Source organism: Macaca thibetana, chromosome 16 (assembly GCF_024542745.1).
Source record: "Macaca thibetana thibetana isolate TM-01 chromosome 16, ASM2454274v1, whole genome shotgun sequence".
NCBI classification, from domain to species: Eukaryota; Metazoa; Chordata; class Mammalia; order Primates; family Cercopithecidae; genus Macaca; species Macaca thibetana.
The window spans coordinates 77,166,184-77,192,926 of NC_065593.1; the positions used below are offsets into that span (position 1 = coordinate 77,166,184).

The 26,743-nt window shown below is 41.5% G+C and overlaps 1 protein-coding gene across 50 annotated transcripts in view; it reads right to left on the reverse strand.

The window, feature by feature from the left end:
- Positions 1 to 7,919: 7,919 nt before the first annotated feature.
- The window catches only part of LOC126939504 (uncharacterized), a 557,395-nt gene continuing 538,571 nt past the window's right edge, over positions 7,920 to 26,743 (reverse strand). For all 50 annotated transcript variants that reach the window (XM_050764859.1, XM_050764858.1, XM_050764860.1 and 47 more), the window contains 4 exons: positions 18,173 to 18,366; positions 17,636 to 17,820; positions 10,406 to 10,525; positions 7,920 to 8,275 (listed from right to left, as the gene is read on the reverse strand). In XM_050764859.1, the coding sequence (XP_050620816.1) occupies positions 7,952 to 8,275; positions 10,406 to 10,525; positions 17,636 to 17,820; positions 18,173 to 18,366 (823 nt within the window). In that variant the 3' untranslated portion in view covers positions 7,920 to 7,951. The remainder of the gene's footprint in view (positions 8,276 to 10,405; positions 10,526 to 17,635; positions 17,821 to 18,172; positions 18,367 to 26,743) is intronic.

A 26,743-nucleotide genomic window follows, 5' to 3' on the forward strand; every position in this document is an offset into this window, starting at 1 on the left:
GAAATTAGAGAACACAAGGCTTAGCAAATCAAATGGAATATCCAAGGACAAGTTTTTTTTTTTTTTTTAATTATAACCATCTAACCTTTTTGAATCATCCGTATTATATTTATTATAATTATCCTTATTAGCACAATTAAGATTGTAATACACACATACATAGTTTGTCATAGCAATACATTTCAGCCTTACATTTCTATTTCTAGATCTTGAGGATGATTGTATTTTTTTTTTTTTTTTTGAGACGGAGTCTCACTCTGTCGCCCAGGTTGGAGTGCAGTGGCGCGATCTCAGCTCACTGCAAGCTCCGCCTCCCGGGTTCCCGCCATTCTCCTGCCTCAGCCTCCCGAGTAGCTGGGACTACAGGCGCCCGCCACCGCGCCTGGCTAGTTTTTTGTATTTTTAGTAGAGACGGGGTTTCACCGTGGTCTCGATCTCCTGACCTTATGATCCGCCCGCCTCGGCCTCCCAAAGTGCTGGGATTACAGGCGTGAGCCACCGCGCCCGGCTCTATTTCTAGATCTAATACAAAATGACTCTCAAAAGAATCTAGAAGAAAGTATGTTATAGACATAATGGTATTTGAGAAGACTTCCAAGAGAAGCATGATGAATACCACTTGGAAAAGGAGGAAAGGGCAGAGCCAAAACAAGGACCACCCCAATACCTCTTGGACTTTATTTAATGTCATAATGTCAGAATAAAGGGAAAGATGAATTTTTTAAAAAAAGAAGGAAAGGGTTAGTGCAGTGCTAGACGTATTATATTGGTAATTAGTACTTTTTTTTTTTTTTGAGATGGAGTCTTGCTCTGTTGCCCAGGCTGGAGTACAGTGGCCGGATCTCAGCTCTCTACAACCTCCATGTCCTGGGCTCAAGTGATTCTCCTGCCTCAGCCTCCTGAGTAGCCGGGATAACAGGTGTGTGCCACCACACTCAGATAATTTTTGTATTTTTAGTAGAGATGGGGTTTCACCATTTTGCCTGGGCTGGTCCCGAACTCCTGACCTCAAATGATCTGCCCGCCTTGGTCTCCCAAAGTGTTGGGATTACAGGCGTGAGCCACTGCGCCCAGCCAGTAATTGTTGATTCCATTGTAAATTCTTTCTGTAGGTAAAACTATGGGGAGCAACGAATGATTCTACACTTCTTCCTCCAAAGAAATGGGAACAAGCTCTAAGCCCTCTCTAGGAAGAAAAATATGCAAGTTAATAAAAAAGATAGTAAAGAAGTTGTACTTCATTTGAAGACAATATGCTTTTGCCATTCTTGTGGTCTTTGGAAACATTTTGAACACAAGCTCCATACCCAGAAACAAGTACAAGGAATTTTTATCTTTTCTCAAGGCCGGCTGTTTGCAGATATGGTGGTTGATTTACATTTATTTCTGGCATCTTGTTTTCTCATCTATGGGCTTTTATTCTCCCCTCACTAAAAGCTGCTAGTGTTCCCAATCAACAGTCCCACTGCACGTTTTCTTGCAGACAGCTCATTGTCTTCACTTGAATTTACTATATTAGTTTCAAAGGAGACATTTTAAATGTCAAACAGCTTTGGCCTTTTTTTCTGTGAAATGTGCTAAAGTATCCTAAACTTAATTTTATTTTTTATTTTTATTTATTTATTTTTTTGAGACGGAGTCTTGCTCTGTTGCCCAGGCTGGAGTGTAATGACGCGATCTCGGCTCACTGCAAGCTCCACTTCCCGGGTTCATGCCATTCTCCTGCCTCAGCCTCCCGAATAGCTGGGACTACAGGCGCCCGCCACCATGCCCAGCTACTTTTTTGTATTTTTAGTAGAGACGGGGTTTCACCGTGTTAGCCAGGATGGTCTTAATCTCCTGACCTCGTGATCCGCCCGACTCAGCCTCCCAAAGTGCTAGGATTACAGGTGTGAGCCACCACGCCCAGCCTAAACTTAATTTTATACAATTATATTTGATTGGCCTGTGCAACCTATTTTTCGAAGCACCTCAAATAATTTTTCGGAAGTTTGACATGGCTGTGAGTTCTCTGGTATCAGACTTTATACTGGATTGTAGCTTCAGAAACACCACGTTTCAGACGAGCTAAGGGTCCCTCTGGTGGTGAGTAGGGAGAACTCTTCTAGCTCAGTGGGTGGCATGGGTTAAACGCTTGTAAAGGTTAAACACTCTCATTCTGGATTCTTGCCTTAGGTTGTCAGCCAAGGACAAGGGTAGTTAATTGTTCTGCTTTTTTTTTCCCTTTGAGACGAAGTCTCGCTCTGTTGCCCAGATTGGAGTGCAGTGGCATGATCTTGGTTCACTGCAAGCTCCACCTCCTGGGCTCAAGCGAGTCTCCTGCTTCAGCCTCCTGAGTAGCTGAGATTATAGGCCACCGCCACTACACCCGGCTAATTTTTGTATTTTAGTAGAGACAGGTTTCACCATGTTGGCCAGGCTGGTCTTGAACTCCTGACCTCAAATGATCCGCCTGCCTTGGCCTCCCAAAATGCTGGGATTACAGGCATGAGTCACCACACCTGGCTTTTTTTTTTTTTTTTTTTTTTTGAGATGGAGTCTTGCTCTGTCACCCAGACTGGAGTTCAATGGTGCGATCTGGGCTCACTGCAAACTCTGCCTCCCTGGTTCAAGTGATTCTTGTGCATTAGCCTCTGGGGTAGTTGGGATTATAGACACCTGCCACCACTCCCGGCTAATTTTTGTATTTTTTTTGTATTTTCCTTAGGGATGGGGTTTCACTACGTTGCTTAGGCTGGTCTGGAACTCCTCACCTCAAGTGATCTGCCTGCCTTGGCCTCCAAAAGTGCTGGGATTATAGGCGTGAGCCACTGGGCCTGGCCAACAACTTTGATTTTAAAACATTATTTATTTATTTATTTATTTATTTATCTTCTTTTCTTCTTCTCCTTTTTTTCCTTTGAGATAGGGCATCGCTCTGTCATGCAGGCTGGAGTACAGTGGCATCATCACAGCTCACTGCAACCTCTGCCTCCCAGGCTGAAGTGATTCTCCCACATCAGCCAACGGAGAAGCTGGAACTAGAGGTTTGTGTCCCCATACCCGGATAATTTTTGCATTTTTTGTGGAGACAGTGTTTCGCCATGTTGCCCAGGCTGGCCTCGAACTCCTGGTCTTAAGCAATCCGTCTGCCTCAGCCTCCCCAAGTGCTGGGATTACAGATGTGAGCCACTGCACCTGGCCTATGTTTTCTTATTGCAAAATAAATTTTTTATTATAGAACATTAGAAGATATTGATAAGAAAAAAGAAAATACTTCTTCCCACCATTAATTTGACTCATTAACGCTTTGGCTTATATCATCTCTGTCTTTTCTTTCTAATTTAGTTATACAAGTGACTTTACATTAAAATAGTTTCACAACAAAATGCTTTGTGCCTTTTTTTTTTTTAAACAATTACATTTATCCGGCCGGCCCGGTGGCTCACTCCTGTAATCCCAGCACTTTGGGAGACTGAGGCGGGTGGATCACGAAGTCAGGAATTCGAGATCAGCCAGACCAAGATGGTGAAACCCTATCTCTATTAAAAGTACAAAAATTAGGCCAGGTGTGGTGGCTCACGCCTGTAATCCCAGCACTTTCAGAGGCCGAGGTGAGTGGATCACAAGGTCAGGAGATCGAGACCATCCTGGCCAACATGGTGAAACCCCATCTCTACTAAAATACAAAAAATTAGCCGGGTGTGGTGGCGTGTGCCTGTAGTCCCAGCTACTTGGGAGGCTGAGGCAGGAGAATCGCTTGAGCCCCGGAGGTGGAGCTTGCAGTGAGCCAAGATTGTGCCACTGCACTCCAGCTTGGGCAACAGGGTGAGACTCCTTCTCACAAAACAAACAAACAAACAAACAAAACTCGGGCGTGGTGGTGGGTGCCTGTAATCCCAGCTACTCAGGAGGCTGAGGCAGGAGAATCGCTTGAACCCAGGAGGCGGAGGTTGCAGTGAGCTGAGAACATATCACTGCACTCTAGCCTGGGCAACAGAGCAAGACTCTGTCTCAAATAACAACAACAACAACAAGAGAACCTAATTACATTCATTTATTTTAAGTGTACAGTTCAATACATTTTCATAAAAATCTATATTTGTGTAATCAGTGTCACAATCTAGTTTTAGAACAATGCCTTGAAGTTCTCCCATGCCACTTAGCAGTTGTAGTCTGCTTTTGAACTTAATAAAACTTGGGGACATTATTCTTTTGTTCAAAATATTCTTTTACAACATCACTTAATGTCCTTCTGGTATTGTTTCATATAGCTGTATCGTGCTTTACTGGACATTTAGGCTACTTTAAGTTTCATACTATTAAACGTTTAATGGCTGGGCGCAGTGGCTCACACCTGTAATCCCAGCACTTTGGGAGGCTGAAGCAGGTGGATCACGAGGTCAGGAGTTCAAGACCATCCTGGCCAGCATGATGAAACCCTGTCTCTACTAAAAATACAAAAATTAGCCAGGTATGGTGGTATGCACCTGTAGTCCCAGCTACTTGGGAGGCTGAGGCAGAAGAATCGCTTGAACCCTGGAGGTAGAGGTTGTAGTGAGCTGAGATCACGCCACTGCACTCCAACCTGGGCAACAGAGTGAGACGCTGTCTCAAAAATAAAAAAAGAAAAAGAAAAAAATTAAACATGGTGTACATCTTTGTAATGAAATAATTTTGTACATTCATGATTATTTCTTTATGATTACTTTCTTTTTTTTTTTTTTTTTTTTTTGAGACGGAGTCTCGCTCTGTCACCCAGGGTGGAGTGCAGTGGCCGGATCTCAGCTCACTGCAAGCTCCTCCTCCCAGGTTCACGCCATTCTCCTGCCTCAGCCTCCCAAGTAGCTGGGACTACAGGCGCCCGCCACCTCACCCGGCTAGTTTTTTGTATTTTTTTTAGGAGAGACGGGGTTTCACCGTGTTAGCCAGGATGGTCTCGATCTCCTGACCTCGTGATCCGCCTGTCTCGGCCTCCCAAAGTGCTGGGATTACAGGCTTGAGCCACCGCGCCCGGCCTATGATTACTTTCTAGAATAGGAATTGCTGAGTCAATGGTTATAATTAGCTCTATCACTAAGCTCTGTGAGGTTAAGTCATTTTACTTGTTTGTTAACTGTTATATGTTCAGGTCCTAGAACTAGGTCTGGCACACAGTATGCAACTCATTTGATAATTGGTGAATGAATGGATGGATGAGTACCCTCTTGCTATACTATATTTCGGCAGAGAGATGCCAATTTATACTGTCATTGACAGTGTGTGACAATTTAATAGAAATAATCTATTGCTGTACATTTTAGATTTTCCAGGACAGATCCTACTAAAAAATATTCTGTCCTGTTATCTCACTGATGCAAGGAAAGATTCCAGGAACTGTAACATTTTGGCATCCAAATTATATCTCCTAGATTCCCTGTTATACCTACAGCCATATGAAAAGTCTCTTGTCAAGTCATAAATCTTTTTATCTAGAAAATATGGCTACTTATCTATAAGGTTAGTTCTTCTCTCCAACATTGTATCTTTATGAATAATAGCAAGTATATTTAGACTCTTTTGACTATTCATGGTAACACTCGCAAAATTACCTCAAGGCCATTTCAATAAGCAGTTTTGGGGGCATTGCCTTCATTGCTTTTTCCTGGTATTTTATAATTTTACAGCGGGGCGCGGTGGCTCACGCTTGTAATCCAAGCACTTTGGGAGGCTGATGTTGGCAGGATCACCTGAGGTTAGGAGTTTGAGACTAGCCTGGGCAACATGGCGAAACCCCATCTCTACTAAAAATAAGAAATTAGCTGAGTGTGGTGGCACGTAGCTGTAATCCCAGCTACTTGGGAGGCTGAAGCAGGTGAAACGCTTGAACCTGGGGAGGTGGAGGTTGCAGTGAGCTGAAATCACGTTGCTGCACTGAGCCTGGGCAACAGAGTAAGACTCTGTCTCAATTTTTTTTTTTTTAACATTATGAGGCATTGTCCCCATCAATATTGGACATATCTTTTCCTTTTTCTGGGTCAAAATTTTTCTAGAATAGTGATTTAAAAAGCATTTGTTCTATATGTTGAGTGTGATGGACTGGTTTGCACCCACACACCTGCAAACCAGCTTCTTGGACAACATTTACAAATAGTTGATCTCATCCCTTATATATATTTTTTTATCCCTTACATTTTTAGATCAGAATTGGCACAAGAAATAAAACACTTTGCCATCCTGACAGTAGATCAGAAGGTTAATATAGATTTAGTCTTGGTACATCCAGATTTCCTGAGTCCAAAGTGGTCTGTCTTTCTGTGGGCAACCCTTGAGAACCACAGAAAAATACCCCAGTGGGACTGGGCACAGTAGCTCATACTTGTAATAACACCACTTTGGGAGGCTGAGGTGGGAGGATCACTTCAGCCCAGGAGTTTGACACCAGCCTGAGCAACATAGGGAATCCATGTCTGCACAAAAATAAAAAAATTAGCCAGGCATGGTGGGGCATGCCTGTAGTTCCAACTACGTGAGAAGCTGAGGTGGGAGGATTCCTTGAGCCCAGGAGGTTGAGGCTGCAGCAAGCCATGATTGTGTCACTGCACACCAGCCTGGGTGACAGAGTGAGACCCTGTCTGTAAACAAACACACACACCAAAACAAAAACAAAAACAAAACAAAAAACCAGTAATGGATGATACATACTTAAACATGATTGAAAGGGCAAATTTTATGGAATGTATATTTTACCATAATAAACAATTATAATCCCCAAACTTGTAATATAGTTATATATGTGCTGCTTTAGTAAATGCATTAAAGAACAGCAACAATAAATACAATTGATGTGATCAGCTATTCGTTTTTTGTTTGTTTTGTTTTGAGACAGAGTCTTGCTCTGTCACCCAGGCTGGAGTGCAGTGGCATAATCTCAGCTCACTGCAAGCTCCTCCTCCCAGGTTCCAGTGATTCTCCCACTTCAGCCTCCAGAGTAGCTGGGATTATGGGCGTGTGCCATCACGCCCGGCTAATTTTTGTATTTTTGGTAGAGACAGGGTTTCATCATGTTGGCCAGGCTGGTCTCGAACTCCTGACCTCAGGTGATCCGCCTGCCTCAGCCTCCTGAAGTGTTGGGATTACAGGCATAAATCATCGCACCTGGCCATGTTCAGCTATTTGTAAGAGCAATCCAGGTATGCAGGTTGTAGCTAAGGAGCCTTAGGAATACCCAAATTTAATCAAGGTTCTTTAGGGCTTGCTGATCTTATTCCCTGAAACTGAAAGGTCATCCTCTTCTGCTGTCTCTAGTGTCTTTCACAAACAATTGAAAACCTAATCCAGTTTACACTCACCATAAACTCAGGTTTATTGCGTGGAGAGCCCTTAGCTCAGGTCAACTTTTCTCCTTCCTGCTGAGGCTTAGGCAGTCTTAAGCCAGGTAGGGGCAGCAGAGCATAGCTGATTGCTAGGGAACGAAGAGCCCAGCATCTATTTACTGGTAAAGATTTAGGAAAGGGGGCCGGGCGTGGTGGCTCACACCTATAATCCCAGCACTTTGGGAGTCCGAGGTGGGCGATCACGAGGTCAGGAGATCCAGACCATCCTGACCAACATGGTGAAACCCCGTCTCTACTAAAAATACAAAAATTAGCTGGGTGTGGTGGTGGGCACCTGTAATCCCAGCTACTCGGGAGGCTGATCCAAGAGAATGGCTTGAACCCAGGAGGCGGAGGTTACAGTGAGCCAAGATCATGCCACTGCATTCCAGCCTGGTGACAGAGGAAGACTCCATCTCAAAACATAAACAAACAAACAAAAAATTTAATGAAAGGGAAACCATTTTATGACTTAAACGTTTTTACTGGTCAGAATCCAAAAGATGTCAAAATTTCCAGCTTCTAAGAATGTACTTAGACAAAAGCAAGAAACCATAATTTTGATAACTATGAAAAAGTAGTTTGTGATGAGCTGTTTAGAAAATGTAGAAATTTCATTACTGAAATCCCTTTAAACCTTTCCGTTTTCTTTTTCTTCCTGAGTCTGTGTCACATTCACTGGTATCTGATGAGGAAAAGGATCTGGAGTTATGGGAGGAATTTCTATTCACATAGGCATCATATAACCTTAAGTCCTTAGGAGAAAGTAGTTCTTGGCAAACATTCCAGGACCATGTATAAGTAGAAAAGGTGTCATAAAAGGACTCATTTCTAGAGTCTATCCCAATCAAATCCCCTCGGATCTTCTGCCAGAGGTTTAGCATTTCTTTCCGGTGTTCAAGGGCAATTCCAAAATTATAGGTATCAGTAGCTCTCTTCACCTGTAGTGAGAGACCAGAAGTTTATTGTAGTTACCTTAAAGTAGCTTTGATTTGTGGACCACAATGATAGATACCCCAAGAGTTATGTTCCTAGGCTACTTGAAAGTCAGAGTCTATACATTGGGTGGTGCCTCGTGAGGAAATGTGAGCTAGGAGTTGATGGAAAATCAAAATGTACTGCTTGGGAATAATGAGGTAATAAGAAATTTTATAAGGATATGAAAAATACAGTGGACTAAAATAGGCTGAAGTATGGGATGGAGATGGGCTATGGATATAACAGGAGTGCCAATTCAGTCACTCAATTCAGCCTAGGATAGGGAGAACTGACTGGGAGATGATGCTGAGCTGAGTAGGTCCTCAAGGATGTGATCAAATTGAGGGAGTGAGTGGTGAGGGGAAGGTGTTCCAGGGAGAAGGGACAGCATAAACAGAGACCCCCAAGGCAGTAAATATCCTGGAGGTGTGGTAGGAGGGTTCAGGCACTTGGTATTGCTGGAGTGTCAAGTTTAAAGTCAGAGGAATAAATAATGATAAAGGACAGGCAGGCCCTTACACTTAATCTTGTAAGTCAGTAATCTCTGTGAGGCTAGCAAGACACTGTTCCTCAGTGAAAATCTTGCTGTAGTGAGCCACTGTTTCTAATGAAAGTGAAACAAATCCCTTAATCAGAAAATAGAGTTGAAATTGCCATAATTGAGAGGGATGTGTTTACTTTTAAGCAAGACAGTGCCATGGTTGGCTCTTCATGTTGGATTATTAGCAGCTGTGTAGAGAATGGTTGGAGGATACCAGGTTGGCGACTGCCTCATCTAAGGCAGTGGTAATGGGGATGGAGTGAAGGGGACAGATTTGAAAAATGTTTTTTTTTTTTTTTTTTTGAGACGGAGTCTTGCCCTGTCGCCTAAGCTGGAGTGTAGTAGTGCGATCTTGGCTCATCACAACCTCTGCCTCCTGGGTTCAAGGGATTCTCCTGCCTCAGCCTCCCAAGTAGCTGGGATTACAGGCACCCCACCACCACGCCTGGTTAATTTTTGTATTTTTAGTAGAGATAGGGTTTCACCATGTTGGCCAGGCTGGTCTCAAACTCCTGACCTCAGGTGATTCGCCTGTCTTGGCCTCCCAAAGTGCTGGGATTACAGGTGTGAGCCACCATGCCTGGCCCTGAAAAATCTTTAAGAGAATGACAATAGGCCAGACTTGGGGATTAGCAGATGTGAAGAATGAGGAAAAAACCCAAGTTAAGGATAGCTCCCGGCCTTCTAGCTTCAGTGACTGAGTAGTTGCTATCAACTGAGACATATGCAATATACTCTTGCAACAAACCTGCACATGTACCCCATGGATCTAAAATAAAAGTTGACCTTATTTGAAAACACACACACACACACACACGCACACACACACACACACACACAAAACACCTGCGATACAGAATTCCCAGGGGAGAGCCAGTTGGATGCAGAAGATGATGAGTTTTGTTTTGGACATGTTGAGTTTGTTATGAGACCCTAGGTAGAGGTAGAAATATTCATCAAGTGGTCAGTGAGATAAGACAGAAATAGAGGAATGAAGTTAGGTTAGTGACAACTTTAATAGCAATCAGTACATAGGTGGCAGCTGAACCAAGGAGGATAGATTGAGATAGCCCAAAGAATGCTTGCCCTAGCTGTTCTTTACCTAATGCCAAGATTTCCAGTGTATTGATACCAAACTATTGATCTTCTCAAGCTTCTTAGCCCGGGTGCAGCTGGTACCCCAGGGCTAGAGGCCTCAGGATGTAAGATTCTTTCACTATGAATCTCTGAGTACACTACTCACTGTGACTGTTGGTCAACTACCTTAATTAGTTTGATATTTCTGGAATAACATAAATGAATGTCCCAGAAATAATAGTGAGTATAGCTGCATAGGTGAATAGCAGGATGAATAATAACACTTAACATTTGAATCTATTTGATTACAGAGAAAGAAATGGTGTTATCACAATGGGTAAACATGAGAAACAATCTTGTCTCATTTTAAAGACATAGAGCAGATAAAAATTACCTTGGTTTTATGGTGTAGTATTGAAGTGGACAATATTTTTGTCAGTGATTTCTGGGAAGGCACTCCACAGGGAATACTCACGTGTTGTTTAATAGCAGTTTCATCAGCCACTGTACAAGTCTGCTTTTTCTTGAGTATTTGATCAATGGTGATGTTATTTGAATAACCTGAGGCAGGGTCCATAGACTTTATATTTGCTGCCTTTATGCATATTTAAAAAAGAAGGTTAGTAATACATTTTAGTTTGAATTATACAACAAAAAGACATAATAAATAAGTATATTTTATTATGGAAGGATTTGTATATAATTTATAAGATTATTGCCAAACCATTTGTTTGTTTGTTTAGACTTTTTCTGGGTTCCTCACGAGTGGCATTTGCCATATGTGCAAAAATATCTGTATATCCTAGATGGTGCCCTAGGACTGGAAATGTTAGGTCAAAAGGTGTGAGGTCTGTCCTTTTGGTAATTATTGCCAAATTTCCTCTGTACAGGGTGAACCAATTTACAAACCTACCTGTAACTTATGAGTATACCATGTTTTTTCATCTTGGTCAATCTAATATGAAAAGATAAATACCTGAGGAGAATTTCAACTTGGATCTTTTATGAGGAATGAAGTTGAATATTTTTTCATGTTTCTCAGAACTGTCTGTTCATACCCTTTGCCCATTTTTATATAGGTTAGTTTTTTTCTAATGAATTTGAAGTTCTTTCAAGTTAGCTTTTTGTGTTATGAGTGGCAACTGTGATTTTTTTTGGCCATATGGAGATTTTTGATCTTGAAGCAGTGGAATTAATAATATCTTTTTATTAAAAAATGCATTTGGCTTTTGTATCACAGTTAGGGATGCCTTCCCAGAGTTTATTTCAGTATGTTTAAGGTTTCTTTTCTTTTTCTTTCTCTCTGACCCTCCATTTATTTCTTTTACATTTCATCCATTTGCAATTTGTACATAAAGTGTAAATCTCATTTTTTTCCTCAGATGCCTACTCAGTGCACTATTTGTTGAATAATCTATCATTTTCCTGTTGTGTTGAAATGTCATGTTTTCCTTAAGTTAAAATTCTCCACATAGCTCTATTTATTTTTGGACTTTCTATTTTCTTCCTTGGGTCTGTCTGTTAATTTCTTTTTTATTTTTTTTTTTGAGACGGAGTCTTGCTTTGTCACCTAGGCTAGAGTGCAGTGGCCGGATCTCAGCTCACTGCAAGCTCCACCTCCCAGGTTCATGCCATTCTCCTGGCTCAGCCTCCCGCGTAGCTGGGACTACAGGCGCCTGCCACCTCGCCCGGCTAGTTTTTTGTATGTTTTAGTAGAGACGGCGTTTCACCATGTTAGCCAGGATGGTCTCGATCTCCTGACCTCGTGATCCGCCCGTCTCTGTTAATTTCTTAATAGCACACTTTTTTTTTTTTTTTTTTTGGAGACGGAGTCTCACTCTGTCCCCCAGGCTGGAGTGCAGTGGTGCAATCTCAGCTCATTGCAACCTCCGCCTCCCGGGTTCAAGTGATTCTCCTGCCTCAGCCTCCCGAGTACCTGGGACTACAGGTGCCCGCCACCACACCCGGCTAATTTTTTGTATTTTTAGTAGAGATGGGGTTCCACCATGTTGATCAGGATGGTCTCGATCTCTTGACCTCGTGATCCACCCGCCATGGCCTCCCAAAGTGCTGGGATTACTGGTATGAGCCACCGGGCCCTGCCCATCAATATCACACTGTTTTAATGATTGAGACTTTTTTTTTTTTTTTTTTTTTTTTTGAGACAGAGTCATGAAAGTGGCTCATGCCTGTGATTCCAGCACTTTGGGAGGCCGAGGTGGGTGGATTGCTTGAGCCCAGGAGTTCAAGACCAGCCAACATGGCAAAACCCCATCTCTACTAAAAATACAAAAACTAGATGGGCGTGGTGGCATGTGTCTGTAGTCCCAGCTACTAGAGAGGCTGAAGTGGGAGGATTGCTTAAGCCTGGGAGACAGAGGCTGCAGTGAGCTGAGATCACATCACTGCACTCCAGCCTGGGTGACAAAGTTGAGACCCTGTCTCAACAACAACAACAACAACAACAACAACAACAACAACAACAACAAAAAAAAAACCCTTGGGGAAAATTTGAAAAACCACATTAAAGTTATAGACAAGCAAGAAAGACCACCACCCTTATAATGTCAAACTTTTTTTTTTTTTTTTTTTTTTTGAGACAGAGTTTTGCTGGAGTGCAGTGGTGGGATCTCGGCTCACTGCAACCTTAGCCTCCCGGGTTCAAGCAATTCTCCTGCCTCAGCCTCCCTAGTAGCTGGGATTACAGACTCACACCACCATGCCTGGCTACATTTTGTATTTTTAGTAGAGACAGGGTTTCACCATGTTGGCCAGGCTGGTCTTGAACTCCTGAACTCAGGTGATCCGCCTGCCTTGGCCTCCCAAAGTGCTGGGATTAAAGGTGTGAGCCACCATGCCTGGCCTTGAAAGTATTTTTATTTACTCTCTCTCTTGAATGATAGTTTAGCTGGAAATAATTTGCTGTCCTCAATCTATGGATATTATTTGATTGTCTTCTGGCCTGTATTTTTGCATGCATGAAGTCTCCTGTTAGTCTAGTTTTTGTTCCTTTGTAAGTTATTTCTTTTTTCTCTCTGGTTCCCTCCCCTCCCCTCCCCTCCCCTTCCATCCTTTCTCTCTCTCTCTTTTTCTTTCTTTCTTCTTTCTTTCAAGACAGAATCTTGCTTGGTGGCCCAGGCTGGAGTGCAGTGGTGCAATCTCGGCTCACTGCAACCTCTGCCTTCTGGGTTCAAGAGATTATCTTGCCTCAGCCTCCCAAGTAGCTGGGATTACAGGCATGTGCCATCACACCCAACTAATTTTTGTATTTAGTACAGACAGGTTTCATCATGTTGGCCAGGCTGGTCTTGAACTCCTGACCTCAAGCAATCCACCTGCCTTGGCCTCCCAAAGTGCTGGGATTATAGACGTGAGCCACTGTGCCTGGCCTCTGGTTGCTTTTGAAGTGTTTTCTTTGTCTTCATTTTCAACTGCAATGTTTCAAGTTGGATTTTCTTTTATATATGTTGCTCCAGGATGTTTTCTTCAATTTAAGAATTCATATCTTTTATCAACTTAGAAAAATTCTCAGTCATTCCTAAAAATACTCAGTCATTACTAAACATTTCTCTTTAATAGTTTAAAACATTTTTTACAGTCTTTTAAAGATCATTGTGCTATATCAAATTATTATGATACTCCTCTTGTTTACCTACTGACTTTTTTTGAGAGTAGATTATTTCCTTGATGGCTTGTAATTTTTGTGAACCTCTTTAAAATAGATTTGAAAATATTTTTTATATAAGCTGTGCAAACCTAGGATATGGATGTGTTTATGTTTGTGTCTGGCAGACCTCCCAAGGTAATACCAATCTAAAACCAGTTTTAAGGGTAATTTTACTGTTTGGCGATTTCATCCAATGTGGAAACTATAAATTCAGATTCTGAATCCATGCATCCTACAATCTTGTTTTAAATTCTTCACAGAATACTTTCTTCTCTATTCAGAGCTTTGAGCAGGCCAAGCTTCACTATGGACTGAGTTTCTTACCCCTTCTTTTACTGAGAGGGCAATCCTTCCAGATTCTGGTTTCAATTCCAGTTGCTTACTTCCAGGGATCCACATCTCCTGACCCTGAATGGGCATTGAAACCCCAATCCCAACCCATCAGGGCCTAGATGTATAGGATCTACCTACCACCCCTCCGCCAAGTTCATTTTATGAACTTGTTATTCTGGCTTTAGGCACTCTCTCTCTCGCTTTCTGAAACATGGGTTTTCCTTTCTTTTGAATACATTTTTCAGTGTTTATCATTTTATTTCATCCAGTATTCATATATATATATATATATATATATATATATATATATATATATATATTTTTTTTTTTTTTTTATATTTTGTAGAAACAGAATTTTACCATGTTGCCCAGGCTGGTCTCGAACTCCTCGGCTTAAGCAATCCACCTTCCTTGGCCTCCTAAAGTGTTGGGATTACAGGCATGAGCTACCATACCCAGCCCTATCCAATATTTTAATGTGGTCATAGGGAGTCTGTGTGTGGGGTCAGGTAGTGTTCATGGAACTCAGTTACTTTCAGAAACTTGAAAGTACCACTTCTTTCTTTCTTTTCTTTTTTGTAGAGACGGGGTTTCACCATGTTGCTCAGGTTGGTCTCAAACTCCTCAGCTCAAGTAATCCAGCCGCCTCAGCCTCCCAAAGTGCTGGGATTACAGGCATGAGGAACCTGTGCCTAGCCTATTTCTTGGTTCTAATGAACATTTATTTTATTTTATTTTGAGATGGAGTTTTGCTCTTATTGCCCAGGCTGGAGTGCAATGGTGCAATCTTGGCTCACCACAAGCTCCGCCTCCCGGGTTCAAGTGATTCTCCTGCTTCAGCCTCCTGAGTAGCTGGGCTTACAGGCATGTGCCACCACACCTGGCTAATTTTGTATTTTTAGTAGAGGTGGAGTTTCTCCATGTTGGTCAGGCTGGTCTTGAACTCTCGACCTCAGGTGATCCACCCGCTTCAGCCTCCCAAAGTGCTGGGATTACAGGCGTGAGCCACTGCGCCCAGCCTCTAATGAACATTTATAAATACATAATTATATTAGATTAGATGTAATATTCTACATAGTATATTAGATATACTATATATGTATATAATTATAAACATATAGTTTAATAGAAATAGCATTAAATGTAATATAGTTGTAAATATAGTACATATACAGTAGAGATGTAAATATACATATGTATGCATGTAGTAAAATAAATATAAACATGTAGTGTATTAGATATAATATACTAGTAAATATGTAATACATTAGATGGTAACAAGTGTTATGAAAAAAATCAGGAAAGGGGATAAGGTATTGGGGGTTGTGATTTTATTTGAATACATATATATTTATTGTTCAAACATTTTTATTTTAAATTTATTTTTAATAAAAAAATTTATTTTTAGAGATGGAGCTTCACTATGTTGCCCAGGCTAGAGTACAGTGCATTCACAGGCGTGATCATCGCACATTACAGTCTTGAACTCCTGGGCTCAAGTGATCCTCCTGCCTCAGTCTTCTGATCAGCTGGGATTAGACGTATGTACCATTGCACCCAGCTATTTAAATACTTATTTAAAAAAAATAATTTATTGGTCAGGCATGGTGGCTGATGTCTGTAATTCCAGCACTTTGGGAGCCTGATCACCTAAGGTCAGGAGTTGGAGACCAGCCTGACCAACATGGTGATACCCTGTCTCTACTAAGAATACAAAAATTAGCCGGGTGTGGTGGTGCATGCTTGTGGTCCCAGCAATTCTGGAGGCTGAGGCAGAAGAATTGCTTGAACCTGGGAGGCAGAGGTTGTAGTGAGCCAAGATCACGCCACTGTATTCCAGCCTGGGCAACAGAGCAAGACTCTGATTCAAAAAAAAATTTTTTTAAGTGAAAATTCATGTAACATAAAATGAACCAAGTGAAGTGAACAATTCAGTGGCATTTAGTACAATGACAATGTGGGGATTGTGATTTTAATGGGGTTGTTAGGCCTCCTGAAGTGATATTTGAGACAATACCTGAAAGAGGTGATGGGAGAGCTATGATGCAGCTCTCTGAGGAACAACATTAGAGCAGAAGAAATAGCAAAGCCATAGACCATGAGGCGAGAGCATGTCTGGTCTGCAAGAGGAAGAGTAAAGAGGCCTTGAGGATGGAGTGGAATGCACTGGACGGTGAGCAGTGGAAGATGAGATTGTTGGATAGGCAATGAGAGCCTAGATCAGTGATGGCCAATAACATTTTCCTCAATAATGGAAATTTTCTATATTTCTGTGTCATCCAGTATAGTAGCCATTAGCCACATATGGCTATTGAGCATTTGCAATGTGACTGGTGTGACTGAGGAACTGAATTTGTAATTTTATTTAATTTTAATTAATTGAAATTTAAACAGTTACTAGTGCTACAATTATTGGAAGGCTCAGGTTTTGATTGTGTGGGACATTGTAAGTTATAAAAATTTTGGTTTTCATTCTGTGTGATATGAAAAGCCATTGGAGGGTTCAATCTGATTTTAACAGAACCACTTTGGCTGCTGGGTTGACAATTGATTGAAGGGGACAATAGTAGTAGCAAGGGGACCATTTAGGAAGCTATTGACATTATTTCTGCTGAGATTATGTTAGAGACAATCTAGCATATAGTATGCTCTCAGGAAATAAAGTATTTGTATTACAGTATTCTTCCTTCTAAAAAATATTGAGTTACCTATGGGCCAAATTCTATTTTAGATGATAGGGATACCTCAGTGAAAGAAATACAACCCTTGTGTACATGAATGTTATATTCTAGTTGGAGAGATTGACAATAAACAGACAAGCACGTGGGGTGGAGGAGTAGTTGAATGTTGGGACATAAGTTTAAGGGAGGATAAATGTCCTCTTATTTCCATCTTCTCAGTGATATTTTCCTGTGGGTGTTACTTCATTTGGAGAAAGACAAAGTCTGAACTTGAGGTCATTTGTGACAGTGATACCCTGCTGGGCCTCTTAAACTCTATGTGTGGAGGGGCCTTCTAGGAATTGTATAGTGATGTGAACAACACATGGGCCTCTGGAACCCAGAGCTCCACAGGGTAGGCTGGCCTCCAGTTAAATTTCCATTCTGTTTCTCAGGCCTAGAGGCCTTATCTGGGGTAAGGCCAGAGTCTCCTGAGGATTATCCAGAAACTTGGGCATAGTTGCTAGAGACCTTAAAACTTATGATGACAAAGGGGGTGCAAAAAGACTAGAGTCAACAGAACTTGAAGCAAGGCCAGAAGGTGCAGCTGGGACCATAAATGGGGATCTAGTTGAGGGCAGGATGGCCCCTCCGTCACAGCACTGCTCTTTTGGGTTGTGGGCCTGGTCTTCTCATCTCATGGTGTTTGCCCAACCACAATCTAGAGTGGATGGAGGGTGTCCAGAGTGCAGTGCTGGCCCCTGAGTGGTTGGGGGAGCATTCAGAGATAGGATTGGAGAAACTTTTATTGTTATTATTCCTATATTCCCCATCCCCAACCCCAAACCTGTATTTTTTAGTAAGTTTATTTGTTGAAATTAAATGAAATGTTAACACCTGGTCTTAAATTTGGGCACATGGCTATGGCATCTGGTTTGAAAATAATGACTAAAACTATTTGTTGTAAAAAGCATGTTATTAGTTCTTTTAAGTTAGTGCTTAAAAATCCAAGTATTTAACTAATGTGACATAATCTAAATCTCACCTGTGTTTTCCAGTCTCTTTTATGGAAAAAATAATCCTCAAAGAAATTCAAAGGCTCCTTTCTTCTTAGCATCTCTAATTTCTGCATGTCTTTGAATGGCTTTCCCATCACCACCCCATCCACATTAGGGAACAATGGAAAGATGGGTATTTTTGAATATGGGCTATCTGAATGGGAATTGCATCCTAAAAAGATAAAAACAAAAATGGTATCACAAACAATGTAAGAAATTCACATGAAAGACCAGCATGTGGTGCCTGTTTTGCTTTGTCTATTCTTCTCAGTGGCCATGGCCCTCATTCTTCACTCTCATGCTTCCACTCCCAACCCATTCACAGACTCTAGACTTCATCAGGCATCTGAGGATTCAGGTTACATCTACATTTGCTTTCAAATGACATCTATGTGACACAGAGTGGTCACTCAGAATAGGCTGTGGTTCTGTTCTTAAGGCATTTGGGCTCTAGTACTTCTTTCTGACCAGTCATATAAAAATACATCCTTTACAACAGTAGAGAGAGAACAAATGGCTCTTACTCTTGAGCTCTTCAAGAAATTTAAATAAATCCTTTTCTTTCATTATTGCAATCCGGGCAGCATTAGCAAAGGCAGCCATGCTTGAGCTTGGAGGTGTGCATATGTCTGGCTTAAGTGTCCTTTTTCCATAGCCCATAGTGTAGGGACTCCACAACATTCCTGGGCCAGTATGCTGGAATTTTCTTTGGAAATAGCTTAAAAAAAAAAAGTAATTCAGAAATGGATACAAAGAGATATAGGATAAACATTTTAAAAAGTCAAGTTGCTAGTTACATATGCTGAAGAAACTTACTTTAAATCTAATTTGCATATTCATTCAATAATATTTGAGTGTCTATTTCTGTGATATTTATAGAATATCTACTGATACCTTCCACAGGCCATTTGACTATTTATATCTGTATTCCTTGGCTTTTGGTCTCCCTTTTTTACCCAAGCCTTCCCAGAGTTTTTGTTTTTGTTTTTTTCAGAGAGAGATGAGGTCTTGTTATTTTGCCAGGCTGAACTGGAACTCCTGGGCTCAAATTCTCCTCCCTCCTAAGCCTCCTGAGTAGCTGGACTATAGGTACCTGCTATCATGTCCAGCTCTGACCTCCCTGTTTTGTTTAGAAAAATACTTATGAATTATGATCCTTGACAAACCCTTAAGTAGTACCAACTTGAATACAAACATTAATGATTATTACTTTGTGTTAGGTTTAAAAATGCAAATTTTGTTTTAAGTTAAAAGAAATTCTCATTGCAGAAAATTGGAAAACATAGAAAAGTATAAAAAAGAAAAGAAAATACTACCAGTAAGCTTATGATCTGGAGTAAATAACTATTGATTGCTTTTCTTTCTTATCTTTTTTTTTTGGAGTGTATGTGTAAGAACAGACTTAGATGTGTTACTGGGCATTTTAGGTTACACATTCTTTGAGAATTAGTACAGCTGGCAGGCTGTATATGATAAAGGACTCTGATCCATGGTATAAACATCTGACTTACAAACATGCATGCCTCAAATATCAGTGACTGTGGTGGTAAGTGATCAGCTTCCTCCTTGCTGCCAGAACAGTGAACTTCTCTCTGCAGCTATGGCAGGGATCTGATCTGCTTACTGCTGCTGAGGTGGAAGGACTTGCTTCTCACTGCTTTGATAGTGGAACCTCTCACATCTCAGTGTTCTGAGTAGAAGAGCATCACTTTATGCTGTCTCAGAGGAAAAGGTGTAGGACCTTGCTTCTCATAAATATGTAGGTAGATTTCTTCCTGTTACAGCAATGGGAGGCTTCACTACTCTCTGGGATGGTGACAGGCAACCTTTCCTTTCCTCTCAGGAAGAGGGAAAGGACTCATTCTAAATGTTGGGGCTGAAGCAGTGGTTGGTAGGAAATGTGCCTATGGTGTTCTGATTAGAGTCTGACTTATGATCAGATACTTTCTTCCCTAGCCTTGAACTCAACCATCCACAATGTCATCACTTGCCTCTGAAAATAGCATAAGGCTAGTTTTTCTTAATGTAACTTAATTCCCACCCGGTCCTTCAAGGCTCAGTTTTTCTTTCCCTCAGAGTATTCTCTATATACTCTATGGCTCTGAGTGTGGTCTTCAGCACCACTGGGAAAATACAAATTGTGGGAAATACAAATTCTTGGCCCTGACTACACACCTATTAACTTAGAAATCCTGTAGCCTAGCAATGTGTTTTGACAATCACTCCAGCTGATTCTGACACAGTGCAAGTTTGAGAACTTTTGCTCTAGTCTATAGTTTCCTTTCTTCCTTGAAATTCTAATCTTTGCTTAACAATTTATGTCACATTATATTTTATAACTAATTGTTTCATGTATATTACATACAAAAACTAGTGGCTTGTGTTTGTATTTGCTGTTATTATTATTATTATTATTTGAGACAGAGTTTTGCCCTTGTTGCCTACGCTGGAGTGCAGTGGCACGATCTTGGCTCACTGCAACCTCCACCTCCTGGGTTCAAGCGATTCTCCTGCCTCAGCTTCCTGAATAGCTGGGATTAAAGGCATGCACCACCATGCCTGGCTAATTTTGTATTTCTAGTAGAGACGGGGCTTCTCCATGTTGGTCAGGCTGGTCTTGAACTCCCAACCTCAGGTGATCCATCCACCTCGGCCTCCCAAAGTGCTGAGATTACAGGCGTGAGCCACCGTGCCCAGCCTGCTATTTATTATTATTATTATTTTAGAGACAGGGTCTCATGGTCTCCCAGGCTGGAGTACAGGGGTGCAAGGCTCACTACAGCACTCACTACTCACCTTCTGCCTCCGCCTCCTGAGTAGCTGGGACCACAGGTGCAAGCCACCCTGCCTGGCTAATCTTTAAATTTTTTGTAGAGAATTTCCCTACATTGCCCAGGCTGGTCTTGAACTTCTGGGCTCAAGTGATCTTCCTGCTGTGGGCTCCCAAAGCTTTAGGATTACAAGAGTGAGCCACCATGCCTAGCCTGTATTTGCTTTTAATAATGATATAATTTTGCTAGATTTGCATATCTCTGTTTCCCAGAATTCCTGGGCATATCTAAAAATACAGGAAAGATACTCTTTGCCATACTATATTACAAAGTATAATAAAAGAAAATAGGGCCAGGCGTGGTGGCTCATGCTTGTAATCCCAGCACTTTGGGAGGCCAAGGTGGGAGGATCACTTGAGGTCAGGAATTCAAGACCAGCCTGGCCAATATGGCGAAACCCTGTTTTTACTAAAAATACAAACATTAGCCAGGCGTGGTAGTGTTGGTGCGTGCCCGTAATCCCAGGTATTTGGGAGGCTGGGGCCAGAGAATTGCTTGCATACTGGAGGCAGAGGTTGCAGTGAGCTGAGATCATGCCATTGCACTCCAGCCTGGGTGATGAGGGCAAAACAAAACTCTGTCTTAAAAAAAAAAAAAAAAAAAGGAAAGAAGTATAGTAAAAGAAAATATATATTCTATAAACCTATATTCACAATAAAAGATCAGTCTGTGTAGGGGCCCAGATGTCCTGGGCAAGCCCAGTCTTTACTCATTTCCCTCACCCACCTCCAGTGATGTCCTGGCTTGTAGTAGGCTTTTCCTCTGCTGAGGTTTCACACCTTCCTGACAGTCCAGTGAATTCACTGACACCATTCTAACTGTGTAATCCTGGGCATATTATTCAATTTTTAAGATGCCTCAATTCCCTTATCTGGGAATGGGGGTAATGATAGTATCCACTTCATAGTGTTAAATGAAATAATACACATAAAGACTTTAGAGTGGTATCAGGAGCATAGTAACAACTCAACATATGTAAAGTGTTGTTATTTCTCTAGTTCCTTGCAAGATCCATGATCAAACACACAGGACTTCTATATATTTCACTTTTTGTTTTCTTGAAGAGATCTATCCACCTGGAATGGTTTCAGTGCATAGTTATTGACCCAGAGTTATTTTTCACCACCATCCTAGGGAGGAAGTCCCTTTGTCTGTCTCCTTTTTGGATATTCTGTTTCCTGGATCTTATGTTTTCCTTTTTTTTTTTTTTGAGACAAGGTCTTGCTCTGTCACCCAGGCTGGAGTGTAGCAACCTTCTGGGCTCAAGCGATCCTCCTGCTTCAGCCTCCTGAGTAGCTGGGACTACAGGCACATGCCACATCTGACTAATTAAAAAAAAAATTTTTTTTTTGTAGAGATAGGATCTCCCTATGTTGCCCAGGCTGATCTTGAACTCCTGGGCTCAAGTGATCCTTCTGCCTTGGTCTCCCAAAGTCCTGGGATTATAGGTGTGAGCTGCCTGTTTTCCTACTTATTATGTATACTCCCTCATCTTGGTGGGGTATATCCTTCAATAGCTTCCTAAGGAAGAATGCATAAGTACATTTTTTGAGGCTTGGTAACTGGAAAGTGTCTTTTCTTTTATACTTTGCAGTTTGGCTGGGTAGGTTGGAAATCATTTTTTCTGAGGCACTGTTAACATTATTTTCTGGCTTTCAGTGCTGTACTTGAGAAGTCTTATGTTTCCTTTTTACATGCAGAAAAGTCAATTTTTTTCCTTATTGGAAACTTTTAGCATCTTATCCCTGATGTTCTGAAATGTTATAGTAATGTGCCATGTGTGGGTATGGGTCTTTTATCAGTCATTGTGCTGGACATTCAATGGATACTTTAAACCTACAAACTCACGTATGTGAATTCTGGGAAATCTTCTAGGACTATTTATTTGATAATTTCCTGCCTTCATTTGTTTTCTTGTTCACCTTTTAGAATGCTTACTATTTGGAATGCTGGACTGATTTTCTCATTTTTTCTAATGCTGTTTTCTCTTTTTCCAATGTTCTGAGATATTTTCTTAATTGAAATTTTTCACTTCTGCTATCCTATTTTTAATTTCCAAGAACTTCAACCTTTTCCTTTCTTTTGAATGTTCTTTATATAGTTTCCTATTCAAATTTCATGAATGCAAATTAACCCTCATATCTTGGAGGATATTACAATAATTCTTCTGTATCATGTATCATGCATTATCTCTACTTCTTTAGTTTGTTCTTTCTTTTTTTTGTTCGTTCTTTCCTTCTTGTTTTAATATTGCTTTACTATTAATCTAAGATTAATAATCTAATAATAATCTTCCTTAAATATCTTTTTTTAAAAAGAGATAGGGGTGTCATTATGTTGCCCAGGCTGGACTTGAACTCCAGGGTTCAAGTGGTCCTTCTGCCTCATACTTTCGAGTAGCTAGGACTACAGGCATGTGCTACTATGTCCAGCTCTTAAATGTCCCTTGATTTCTTGGATGTCTATTCATATTTTAGAATGAGAGTAAGCACTCGTTAAGTCCAATTGGAAGCTTTTTGGTGTGTTAAATCTTATTGGTGGGAGCTCTACTGTCAGGTAATTGGTTGGAGCCTTGTTTCATCAAAGGACTTTTTAACTGGGAGTGTGGGTTTTTTCTCATGGGCTAGTCAATTTCCCTGAAGACTAATCTTCTACAATTTTACTTGGGTGGTATAAGTCTAGCTTCCAACACATTGGGAACATGGAAGGAGAAGGGGGCTAGTGGGAGGTCTTGCCATTCAGTAAGTACATTTTCTTTTCTTTCTTTTTTGAGACAGAGTCTTGCTCTGTCCCCCAGGCTGGAGTACAGTGGCCTGATCTCGGCTCACTGCAACCTCCACCTCCTGAGTTCAAGCAATTCTTGTGCCTCAGCCTCCCAAGTAGCTGGGATTACAGGTGCGTGCCACCATGCCTGGCTACTTTTTGTATTTTTAGTAGAGATGGGGTTTCACCATGTTGGTTAGGCTGGTCTCAGAGCAATCTGCCTCCCTCAGCCTCCCACAGTGTTAGGATTACAGGCGTGAGCCACTGTGCCCAGCCCCCTTTGCTTCCTCTACTTTCCAGAGCTATTTTTCTTACCTCTTCATTTGTCTCTTGGCCATCAGTCTGTCTTTCTACCAGATTTTCTATATACTATTTCCAGGTCAAACTCCGCCACTCCTCTATCAAAATCCTTCTTCCTCACTGCTCCCCTCTCCCAGCACTTTTAATGGCTCTCCAACGCTTGGAGGAAACCTTAGAAGAGATTTTCTATAATCTGGATCCAGTACATATTTTCCACCTTATCTCTTCCTGTTTCCCTACACAAATATCATGTTGTAGCCAAACAAATGTAGACTGTTTTCTAAGTCTTTTTCTCACAACATTCTCTTACTGAACTGCTAAATCAGATGTTTAATAGCTGTATAATCTTGGGAAAGTCAATTAAATTCAACAAGTATTAAGTACCTAGTTTGTTCTGTGCTGTGTGTTAGGTGCGGGAAAAAATGAATAAGCCTGACATGGTCCCTGCCCTTCCAGAGCTCACAATCTAATGGACAAAGCTGCCTGCTAAACCTGTAACTTCAACAGTGCAATGTGCTGTATGATAGGGAGAGAAGAGCATGTAGGAGCAAGCCTGACCCAGAATTGGGGGTCAGAGAAGGCCTTTCAGAGGGAGTGACTACTCACAGGGACAGAAAGGATAAGCAGGAGTCAGCTAAGCATAGATAGGTAGAGTGCGTTGAATTGTGTTTCCCAAAAAGATGTCCAAGGCCTGTACCTGCTATGGGACCTTCTTTGGAAAGTATCTTTGCAGATGTAATTAAATTAAAGATCTTGAGATGAGCTCATCCTGGATTTAGGGTGGGTCCTAAATCTACTGACTGGTGACCTTATAAGAAAAAGGAGAGGGAGATTTGAGACACAGATCAAAGAAGGCATTGTGAAAATAAAGGCACAGATAGGAATTATGCTGCCACAGGCCAAGGAATGCCAGGAATCACTAGAGGCTGGAATTTCCAGGGAAGGATTCTCGCCTGCAGAAGGAAGGGGTGTGGCCTTACTGACACTGTCTGGCCTCCAGAACTGGGAGAGAATAATTTTTATTGTTTTAAGCCACAGAGTTTGTGGTAATTTTATTAATTAATTTGTTTTAGAGACAGCGGTCTTGCTATGTTGCCCAGGCTGGAGTGCAGTGGCTATTCACAGGCATAGTTCTGCTGCTGAACAGCACAGGAGTTTTAACCAGCTCTGTTTCTGACCTAGGCTGGTTCACCACTTCTGGTGGTCCCCTGCTCCCCGGAGGTCACCGTATTGATCCTGAACTTAGTGTAGAAACCTGATTGGCATAGTGCACTATTGCCCAGAGCCCTTGGGGCTGAAGGGATCCTCCTGCCTCAGCCTCCTAAGTAGCTGAAACTACAGGCCTGCACCACCATTCCTGGCTATGGTAATTTTTTATGACAGCCCTAGGAAACTGACTCACAAAGGGGAAAACTATTTTAGGCAAATACCAGGAGGTGAGAGAGCATGCAGTATTTTAGGATCCGAGTTAAATGTAATCTAGGGTGTGAGAGGGGAAGTTACAAGAGACGAGGGCTGGGCACATCTGCTCTCGCCTATAATCCCAGCACTTTGGGAGGCTGATGGGGGTAGATAACTTGAAGTCAGGAGTTCAAGACCAGCTTGAACAACGTGGTGAAACCCTGTCTTTACAAAAAAAATACAAAGATTAGCCAGGCATGGTAATGCACGCTTGTAGTCCCAGCTACTTGGGGAAGCTGAAGTGAGAGGATTGCTTGAGTCTGGGAGGTAGAGGCTGCAATGAGCCTTGATCGCACCGCTACACTCCAGCACTCCTGGGAGATAAGAGCAAGACTCTGTTGAGAGACAGAGACAGATATATGAGACTGGAGGTTAAGCAGAGGATATATTATAAAGGACCTTTAAAATGTCACGTTAAGTCAGAACTTTTTTATAGGAAACATGAGAGTTCACTGTAGGCTTTTTAGAAGGTAAGTGATGTGATGATATGATTAGATTTGTGCTTGGCATTGTAGGCCACTTAAATATTTTCTAATAGGTTAAGTTATGATCTGGCTTCAGTGTGGAAAGTGGATGGAGATGGCAAAAATGGAAGTAGAGTGACAAGGCAGGATACTGCAGTTAAATCCAAGAAGATAGTGACTTACTTATGCTAGGGTAGTTTCTGTGGGATAGAGAGAAGTGCATGGCTTTCATGTTGAGGAGGTAAGATAGACAGGGCTTAGTGATTGATTGGATGTAGGGAGTGAGAGAGCAGTGACAACTGAGGATTATGCCACGCCTTTGGCTCTGACAATTGGGTAAACACACTGAGATGGCAAAGCCATGCACTGAGATCTGAAACTCAAGTGGAAGAACTATAGAAGTATGCGTGGACACAGAGATACAAACTACCATCAGAGAATACTATAAACACCTCTATGCAAATAAACTAGAAAATTTAGAAGAAATGGATAAATTCCTGGACACATACACCCTCCCAAGACTAAACCAGGAAGAAGTTGAATCCCTGAATAGACCAATAATAGACTCTGAAATTGAGGCAATAATTAAGAGCCTACCAACCAAAAAAGTCCAGGACCAGACAGATTCACAGCCGAATTCTACCAGAGGTACAAGGAGGAGCTGGTACCATTCCTTCTGAAACTATTCCAACCAACAGAAAAAGAGGGAATCCTTCCTCACTCATTTTATGAGGCCAGCATCATCCTGATACCAAAGCCTGGCAGAGACATAACAAAAAAAGAGAATTTTAGACCAATATCCCTGATGAATATCGATGCAAAAATCCTCAATAAAATACTGGCAAACCGAATCCAGCAGCACATCAAAAAGCTTATCCACCATGATCAAGTGGGCTTCATCCCTGGGATGCAAGGCTGGTTCAACATACGCAAATCAATAAATGTAATCCATCATATAAACAGAACCAAAGATAAAAACCACATGATTATCTCAATAGATGCAGAAAAGGCCTTTGACAAAATTCAACTGCCCTTCATGGTAAAAACTCTCAATAAATTAGGTATTGATGGGATGTATCTCAAAATAATAAGAGCTATTTATGATAAACCCACAGCCAATATCATACCGAATGAGTAAAAACTGGAAGCATTCCCTTTGAAAACTAGCACAAGACAGGGATGCCCTCTCTCACCATTCCTATTCAACATAGTGTTGGAAGTTCTGGCCAGGGCAATTAGGCAGGAGAAAGAAATAAAGGGTATTCAATTAGGAAAA